Genomic DNA, 10,357 nt, shown 5'->3' on the forward strand with positions numbered 1-10,357 from the left:
GTCTATAAAAGAAGATTCTTAATAGAAGTTCAGGAAGATTCAGTCTTTAAACTCACCACGTGGAATAGTCTCTGACCCAAACCAGCAAAGCTCCCTCAGGTCCCCTTCACCAAACCAGAAGCAGCCTCACTCACTCAACTTCCTCCTTTTAAAGGGGTCACGTATGTGTCACTTTCCAGTGCCTTCCCCTAGCCTACGTGTCCAATCACAATAGATGATTCTCATAGACCACCTAGGGGAAGGGTCAGTTGATTCTGATTCATCACTCACTCTAGCACATGTGGGTTAGGACCTCCCAAGATTGGAAGTACTCTCAACTTTGGTGATTAAATCTAAAGATGGGCAGTATAGACTTAATTATAACACCCCTAATCACCTTACAATAAAGCAGCAATTAATGAGTTAATATTTCATACCCTCAGCAAAAGCAGCATTTGAAATGATAGAAGCTACTTCTAATCTCTCCTGATTTCTGAGAAATCTGAAGGACAGAGGATGGGAATTTAAAATACTTTATTGAAATTAACCCAATAATTTTAGAAGTTCACACTTTATCCTTCCTTTTGAAATATGCTGAATAATAAAAGACTGTTATTGAAACAATATTTGGATAAAATTAGGTCTTGGTAACCTTTGAATGCTGTTTAGACTCAAAAGTAATCTACATGAAAACATGTGTTATTCATGCCAATTCCTATGTAACCTTGAAATCTATGCTGTTTGGACTTGGAGTATGGTGTACCAGCCTTGTGGAAAAAACTGGCCTTGAAGAAAAAATTATAAAAATAAAACACAGCTCAAAGGCTGGTAGAACAGTTCTGGGGTGACTTGCTGGTACCGGATTGGTCTCAGTTTCCTTTCTTATTCACTGACACCGTCAGGCTTTTCAAGCCCCCTGTTGATGTATAGACTGGCAGAGTTCTGAATGAATTCTCACAAGAAATCTAGCAAAACTGACAGTAATAAACTCTAATAGATTTGACCACACTCCAGGACTGGGGTAGTATAAGCATGATGCCACTGGAGCATTCATAGGTGAGAAATTCTTTTCCTGATAGCAGTCTGTGTCAATGGTTATTTATCAGAGAAAAATAATACTCAATGGTAGATACTGAGTAGGGTCAGTCTTCCAGACTTTAAAAGGAAGGGATAAAAATAAATGACTATAGAAAAAATAATCATTAGGACTTACTAGTCTTTAAAAAATCAAAAACTTATCTATGTAATAGTTGCACTCTAGGAATTTTCCTAAAAAGAACTCCAAAAATTAGGCTGCAACTCAAAGGTCTTACCAAACACAAAGACCTAAGGTTTTTAAGGAAAAACTTAAGATTACCTTTAAATCAGAATAGAGTACTTAAATTACAATAGCTAGCTATTCCCAGTCTCTTTGCTTCTTACTCTATTTTTACTTGTGGCTCCAAAAATTGCATTTCTCTCAACTATGCCCTAAACCTCTCTTTTGATTTAAGGCAGAAGCCACTTCTAAGAGGAATTTTGTTGTTCAATTTACAATGCTCAGGGTTTTTTACTATTTGACACAAAGCATTTTCCCAAATATTTCTTGTCCATTTACAACAATGCAATAACTAGTCAGGCCTGCATCAAACTCAAATTAACTTACTTTACTCCAGAATACATACATGTTAATCAGAAAAGCCTTACTCTCTAGGCATAACCAGTAATAGCTTAACAAAAATGTGAAATGATAGCACTCAAATCAAGAGCTAATACCTAGAATAAATGCATCTCATTACTAACATTGTTAAAAATTTGCTGCTGTTATTATGCAATATTTCTCATGTTAAGTATGCCAAAACTGGAAAGAAAAGATTAGAAAATAGAATAATGAATCCTGGACCTTCTTATGTCTCCTTCTGGAAATTCCTATATCCAAATTGCAAATTCCTGTATTTTCAGCTTTTGAGAGCAATCAATTGTTAGTACAATTTGAGACATTTTGGCTAACCTTTAAATCACAAACTTTAAAGGTTATTATTAGAGAAGCCTCCATCTAAGAAATACATTAGAGATACAATATAGACAAATCCCCAAAGGAAATCCAGAAGAAATCCAAAATTTAAGTTCTCAAGCTTCTATGAAAAGCTTTTACATGCTAAAAATTTACAACCATTAAAACCTTAAGTGATAGTATTTCATGCCATGAAGAACCTTTCTCTATCTTAATTGATTCAAAACAGTTACCCAAAACTTTGAGAACACTTGGATTAAATAGCCTTGGCTCCAAACCAAAAATCATACCCAAATATGGAGGTTACAGTAAGGTTGAATTGAACTCCATTTGGCCAAAAAGAAAAATGCTCAGGGTCAGAATTAGGCAACCTTTGCCACTTTTCCAAAAACTCACAAACAGGTACCTAGTCCATAAGTCATGGGCATATTCCCAGCAGCAGTGATCCTATGGGGGGGGAGGGGGGCAGGGGGAGGGAGCACCAGGGCATTCGCAGCACTGTGATTGCCCATTTAGCTCCTGATTAAAGAGAGGTTCATAGGTTGGTTGACAAGAGTTTCCACTTACCCAGACAATTTGCTGAGCCCAAAATGGAACTCAGTAGGTTCCTGTGGACACCTCATGTCTGGTGGCAGCTAGCAGGTGGCCTAGGCAGTCATAACTTTGACTCCTAGCTGGCTTGCCATTTGTTTACTTGAAAATAATATGGAACTACTAAAGTAGTCAAAAAACTCAAGTCTTCAATAAGGACAGAGATAGGTCCAGTAATTGGCTACTATCACAGAGCCAGGCACTCAAAACTGCACTGAGGCAATACCTGGGGGCTCTGGGGACAATATCCCTGGGAGAATGCACTGGGCTAGATGATTCTCCAAAGAACAATAGAACAATAGATGTTTTATAGCTTTGGGGGAATTTAGGACATCAAACCTACACTGATAGATTGCAGGGAGGATTGGGCATGATGCTCAATCCAGAGGCTGAGACATCAGGGAGTGGTCTATATACAATGGATACTAAAAAGATGATCTCTACAGTCTTCTTAGGAATGGATCTCTGTTACAATGGGGGAAACTTCTAAGAATAAAAGCATACTTAACATAGATTAGGTCTATATTCCCACCTGGGCTGGGATCCTTAAGTACCTTAAAGTCCATTATTCAGTCTGAAAGGGCTGAGTCTGGGACTTCCTTTGGGATGAATTCTCAGGGCCAGGGGCAGAATTGGGGTCTCCATATTTCAAGTTGACAGACCCTATAGACAATAGGGAATCATAGGAGGGGAGTGACAGTGCCAGAACTCTATTTTGAATTGTCACTGAGGCAACTTTGGGGTGGGGGGGGGTATGGATTGGAGAATGGAGAGACTGGAAACAGAAGATCAGTTAGGGGACTATTACAAAAGAAGAGGTAAACAGCAACGAGAGCCTGAATAAAGGTTGTAAGCATGTGCTTAGAGAGAATGTGATAGATAAAAGAAATATTTTGGAGGTTGCAGACAATTTTGAGTTTGCAAACATGGGTATCTAGAAGAATGGTGGCTCCATTGACAGAATTGGGGAAATTAAGAAGAGTGCTATATTTGGGCAAAATATAATGAGTTCTTTAGATAGGTTGAGTATGAGATGCTTTTAAGACATTCAGGTCAACTATTCTCTAAGTAGTTGGAGCTTGGGAAAGAGAGAGGGTCAAATCTACATTTGTAGATTTTGGAGTCTTTTACATAAAGATAATGATTGAATTTATGGAATATGCTAAAACTACTAAGAGAGAATAGGACAAACCCCGGAACAGAACCTCAAAATACTTCACCAGTTAGGATGCAAGACATAGATGATGATCTAGCAAAAAAGAAAAATGAGAAACATTTAGATAATTAAAAGGAGAAGGGAATAGATATAGTCACATCTGTGTTTTAAGATTTCAATTTGGCAGCTATATGAAGAACAGATTGGAAAGAGAGAATAATAGATACTGCTTCATAATCTCCTGCTCTTTATATCCCTAGCTTCCTTCAAAGTTTATCACAAGAGCCACCAAACCCAGGAAGTGTTTGGTGATCCTCCAAATACCAGTGCTATCCCCTTAAGCATGCTACTTCACAACTCTGATCATATAAATCGTCTTGTACATGCTTGTATATATTTTTAATTTTTTTGGATGGATTTTATCTCCTCCAATAGAATTCAAGCACCTTAAAGGGAAAATTTTGTATTCCTAGTTCTCATAAGAGTGCTTGGTTCCCTACCTCCCAAAATGGCTGCTTTATAAATGCTTGTTGGATTTAATTTAATTGAACTATATAAAATGTAAATTATCATTTGTATTTTTAAAAATAGACTGCATAAAAGGAGCAATATAGTAATTTCTATAAGAAGATATATTTATTTGAGAACATACAAAAATAAGAGGAAGATTATGCAGAAAAAAATAGAAGAGATCATTAAAGTCAAAGGAAAAAAGAAGGAAGGAAGAAACAGAAGTGATGTGATGAAAAATAATTCCACCAGGAAGAGACAGTGGATACCTTCATGAATTAGATCATCAAAGAGTCATGGAGATATTTTCTGTCAGTGGTGAGGACATAAAATATCTGCATACCTTCTGGAGTTTGTTTTCTGTCAAAATCAGAGAAATTAATAAAATTTTGACTGGTCTTAATGATCACTTCAAGCTTTAAAAGGAAAAAAAATGTCAATATGAGAAATGGCTATTCTGTACTTAATTCTGACTGCAATCTTTGAAAAATCATGGTGAAAAAAATAGATTCCTCAGGTTTCACAGGACTAAAGCCAAGAAAATGTGATTTTGAAGAAAGGGAAGATCATATAATCAAACTATATGCAGGTGAGCTTTAACTACTAACAGTATTTTAAAATGTGTCAATATGGAATCTAGAGACACCAAACTTGTGGCCTAGCAAGATCTGATGAACCCCAAGTTTTAGGAATAGCTTGTAGGTTGGAGACACCCAAAGCTTGTAACCTGTTCCCTGTTCCCTTGAGAATCCACCCTGAAGGAAATCTCAGACTAGCAGTAGCAGACTGAATAATGGACCCTAAGGTAAATGCAAAATACCCTTTTGTCTTAGGTAGTCTTCCCCATTGTATCAGAGACCCTTTCCCAGGAAGACACACCTGGGCAGGGACCATCCTTTAGTATCCATTGTAAATAGCCCTTTCCCCCAAACACCCTAGCCTCTGGCTATGATTCCTTTCCCAAGCTTGATTGTATCCTGTCAGTATGATAATGTCAATCATCTTTCCCAGCCCCTGGATCTTCCCAAATGGTGTATAAGTTCCTCAATTTCTTTTGTTCCTAGGAGTGTCATCTAACTTGGTGGCACTCCCAGGGGGTCAGGGACCAGAGCAAGCAATGCTGAATCTTCGGACTCTGCATAAGGCATGTGGCCTACTTCTCTGAGCAGAGGTCTAATCAGCCCTGTTCCCCCTTTTCCTTAATTAAAGAGTGGCTTTTATGACTATTTATAGTTCTGTGTTTTTTTCAAAGTTAACAAATGTATTGTTTGAAAATCAAAAGACAATTGATAAACCTTTAGAAAAGGAAGTTATGGTCAAGAAGAGATAGATCATGTCATCATCAAGATTAAGTTATACCACATTAAACTCCTTTTTTTATTTTACATTTTTTTATATTTCTAAACTGGTAGATAAGTGGAATGTTAAAGATATAATATACATAGGTTTTTAGAAAACATTTGAAAAAATCGCTCACTATTCTTAAGAATGAAATCTAGAGACATGAGCTAAATTGTAGATTGTGCAGATGTGTATCTGATTAAATGAATTGATTCAAATAAAAAAGTGAATAACTAATGAGTGTTCACCTGAAGGGAAGTTTTTACTCTAATGCACATTAATCTATAGTTTTTCTTGTGCTATCCAAGCTTTAAAAAATCTATCACTTTGACCTAGGTATGCTTATCAATTTTGTAATTGAAATTTTGTAAAGCTTTCCCAGACAGATATGTTAAATGTTAAATATGTTAAATAGAGCTATGATCCAGAATATATTTCTTAAGAAAAAAACTTGAACTAAATCTTCAAGATGAAACTTAATCAGGATAAAATAAAGACCTGCATTTGAATTCAGAAAATTTAATGAAGGGAAAGCTACTGTAGAGAAATTTTGCATAAACAAGACCTGGAGATTTCAGTTAATTTCGAGACAAATAGAAATAAATAATATGAAATGGAAGTTAAATAAATGAGGTGTATTTAGACAACAGAAGAAAAAACTTAGATGGGGCAGTATAGCTATCTGCAAGTATTCAATAGAATTTCTTATGGAAGAGGGAATATACCTACTCTGCTTATTAGTAAGAGGCAAAATTAGAAGCAAAAGGATATTTCCATAGGCAAAAACTTTGGAAAGTATAAAAAAGAAACAAAACTGACTGAAGTGGAACAGAATATTTCAGAAAGTAGTGTGTTTGCCATTACCAATGGTCTTCAAGCAAGAATTGATACTTTCTCAAAAATGTTATTACAGAGAATATCGTCTTAGGTGAAGATTAAGTAAGAAGATCCCTGAGATGCCATTCACCCCAGATATTCTGTGATTTTTTTCAATGAATCCTTGTATGCTCTTTTCATGTCTTCCCATTATTAGTAAATGTCATAAAAGCAAGGAAAATTTCAATCTTTGCATTTATATCTCTAGTGCCTACCACAGTGCATCTATTTAATAAATAGTTGTTCATTACTTTGGTCATCTTTCTCTGTATATACTTCAACTTGACAATGTCTTTATTTAGATGTTGTACTAAGTACAGAATATAATATTAGAGAAGTGATCTTATTGTAACAGTATACAATGGCACAATAATCATACACATTTTGAACAATATACCAATATCCATAGTACTCTAAAGTCAGGTCAGTCTTTATGAAGCATCCTAAATACTTCCTAAATGTATGACTGCCTCTTCATTTCCAAGAATCTTTGCAGTACAAATGATTTAATCCCTCAAAATGTAAAGCAGAATTTCTAGTCTATGATAACTCCACATTAGTAATATTCTTCCTGTGGAATTTCAGATTGTCGGGGGCCTGCCCCAGCAGTCTAGGTATCTGGTGGGGGCAGGACAACTAAGCAACGTGTGAAAGAGAATAGCCAGAGATGTAGTAAACTTGCAGAAAGCTGTTCTGATCTGCCATCTGCTAATTTAATTTTTATACCTTTTTCTTAGGATTACATATTTCTTGGCATGAATTCCATTCCCACCATACATCTTTTCTTGGAGACAATGTATTAAGTGATACTTTTCATTTTCCAGTAACTTTTGATATTTTTCAAGGTGTGTTTGACATATCTCTTGTGCTACAGTGGTGGGAAAGTACAGGAGACAATTTCTCAATTTATTTCACTGTTCTTTTATGTGTACTGTACTGAATCAGGGACCAGGGAGGGGGGGAAACTTGGTGACTATTCTGGCCTGATTTTTCAGGCAGCTGTGTATGGGAAACTAAGTTAGGGTTTTAAAATCTTTAACATTAACTCACTGTTTGCTTGTTTGTTGTGGGGTGATTTCAGGGGAAGTTTCTGTAACATAACATATAAATGTGGGGTTTACTTAGGAGTTTGTGAGGGGCCTGTGGAGGTTCTGCTATTAGCCTGTGTTGTTTTTCTGTGTTTCCCTGGGGCTGGGTAAAGATATTGATTACAGTAATTCCAATAAAGGGGAATGTTAGTGAGAAAAGAGTCACATAGGGGAATCTGAGTGGAATCCTTCTGTCTCCTGCTATACAAGTTTCAGAGTTCATTCAGGCCCGTGCAAATGTTATGAACTTTGATGGCTTCCCACATCAGATTAGTGCAGTGATAGACAAACTACTGCCTGTGGGCCAGATAAGGGCCAAGGAACATTATTCCTAATCTGACGAATACAATGAATAGAATACAATACAATGAAACTTCGAAAGAGTTGCCTTAGACACAGACTGACAGATGAGCATTTCCTTTCTTTTGGCCCCCTCTTGAAAAAGTTTGCCCATCACTGGATTATCTTAACTCCATCCGTTTCTTCAGTGTGATAGATATAGCCCTCTCTTCCACTGTTGAGACATACTACAGGTGTAGGGCACACATATACACAACATTAATGATTTCTTCATGCCCCCATCATGAGGGAAAAACCATTTCTTCCCAGGAGGGCATAAAGCAAGCTTTGGAGATAAGGGGCATTTCCAAATCCAATTATAGTTAGAACATCAGAGTTTAAGGAATAATCTCTTGATAGCCACATCCCTGAGTGCTTTTTTCACATCTTTGTTCTTCAAGCTGTAGATCAGGGGGTTAAGCATGGGTGTTATCACTGAATAAAACATTGACACTAGCTTCCCCAGCAACTTAGCAGACTTGGGTGTCATGTAAGAGATTATTCCTGACCCATAAAAAAGGATGACTACAAGAAGGTGGGAGCCACATGTAGAAAATGCTTTAAGTCTCCCTGAGGTTGTCTTCATCTTGACCACAGTCATTAAGATAGAGCCATAGGAGACCAGGATCAGGGATAAAGGTGCAAGAAGGATCACTACACCCATAAGAAAAATAGCTGTCTCTGCACTATGGATATCAGCAGATGCCAGGGCCAGGATTGCTGGGGGTTCACAAAAGAAATGAGCAATCTTATTGTCTCCTTGATAAGGGAGTCTTAGTGTAAAAGTTGTGTCCACCAAGGACACTAGAATACCACTAGCCCAGCACCCCAACGCCATGTAGCCACATACTCTCCCTGTCATGATGAGAGGGTAGTGCATGGGATCACAGATTGCCAAGTACCTGTCATAGGACATCACAGCTAACAGTGCACATTCTGTACACCCAAAAAGGAGGAAGAGAAGAAGCTGAGCTGCACAGCCTATGAAGGAAATGACCTTCCTCCTAGACAGCAAGTTAAATAGGGCTTGGGGAACAATGGTGGTAGAAAAGAAAAGATCAGCTGTAGACAAGTTGCACAGAAAAAAATACATGGGTGTATGGAGCTGTGAGACGGTCAGAACCAGGGAGATGAGGAGTAGATTTCCAAGCACAGTAACCAAGTAGACCACCAGGAACAATACAAAGAGTAGCAGTTGAGTCTGAGAGTCATCAGAGAGACCCAAGAGGAGAAATTCTGTAATCCAGGTCCGGTTCATCTGGCTCATATTCTTTTTGCTTCTTTAGAAGGAGCCAATTGGAATTTTGTGTATGGCTATAACCTGTAGTATTATAGAACTTAGTGTTGGAAGGAAACTACGATGTCACCTGTTGTAGGCTCCTACCCAGCCACCAACAGGTGCCCTAAAAATATTCATTAAACCCTTGCAGTTATACATAATTCACTCTCCCAAAAGGAAGATATTCCATTTTTATGCAAGTCTATTAGAAAATATTTCCATATATTGGGTTACATCTTCCACTCTATAATTTCTTACTATTGATAATAGTTCTGTCCTCTAGAGCTACCCAGATAGTTGCTCACTGAGTACTTCCTTTGATAAGTAGTGTGCTATTTCATGAGGAAGGCTTGTTGGCAGCTCTAATTACTGAATAAGTCCTCATATCCAACTTAAATCTCCCATATTATAATTCCTACCTATTGATTTATCTTCTATTGTATGATTCTACATCTAACCTTGTCTAACCTGTCTGTCACATAATATAGACTGGCAAATATCAATGGAATGGGTTAAAAAATCAAGACTCAAAAGCCACCAAACAGATTATCTCAACTTTGTAGAAAAACTGACTGGTGACCTATATGATATTGATGACTGGTTATTGACCAGTAAGATGGCAGTTTAATTACTTTCTACCAATTTCTAACTCTTCAACCCAAACCCACAAAAAAAGGAAGTATGCAAAAAGGAGTAGAGTAATTATAACCAGATCCAAAAGAGAAGAATATAAAACCACTGAGAAGTCATTATTAATTAATATCAGAGAACTGTAATACCAAGAATATTCATTCAAATTCTTTCACCCATCGGCTTCCATATACTTGTAGCAATGTGTGCAAGAAAAGTGTGAAAGTTGGTCTAGGGGTTGGAAAAGCCTAGCTTGGCATTCCCTGAACATACAATGACTCTAAACAAACATCCTTGCTCTTCCTACTCTGTACAAAGTGGCATTGGTTTACTCAATAAAGTCAGGGAAAGGAAAACAGAGGAAAGAACTGAGTAAATTATCAGTGTGGGTGACTGTATTGAGCCTGAGGAGAAGACTCAAATCTCTTTGGAACCAGTCTCAGAGGCTGTGGTAGAATGAAAAAGGTAATGGGGGAGAAATATTGAGAGATCAGGAAGGAGAAAGATCTCATGCCTGTGTGGCAAGAAGTTCCCATTTGAGGAAATGAAAGGAATACTGACTATAATAATTTGAA

General features: G+C 37.2%; 1 protein-coding gene across 1 annotated transcript; it reads right to left on the minus strand.

Annotated features, from left to right (window-relative positions):
* Positions 1-637: 637 nt before the first annotated feature.
* LOC123235355 (olfactory receptor 2D2-like) lies at positions 638-9,140 on the minus strand. Its single transcript, XM_044661467.1, has 2 exons — positions 8,224-9,140; positions 638-776 (listed from the first exon to the last, which is right to left on the minus strand). Exons 1-2 carry the CDS (start codon positions 9,138-9,140, stop codon positions 695-697), a joined length of 999 nt encoding a protein of 332 aa, XP_044517402.1. The 3' UTR covers positions 638-694.
* Positions 9,141-10,357: the final 1,217 nt, after the last annotated feature.

This window comes from Gracilinanus agilis, chromosome 2 (genome assembly GCF_016433145.1).
Source record: "Gracilinanus agilis isolate LMUSP501 chromosome 2, AgileGrace, whole genome shotgun sequence".
Classification (NCBI taxonomy): domain Eukaryota; kingdom Metazoa; phylum Chordata; class Mammalia; order Didelphimorphia; family Didelphidae; genus Gracilinanus; species Gracilinanus agilis.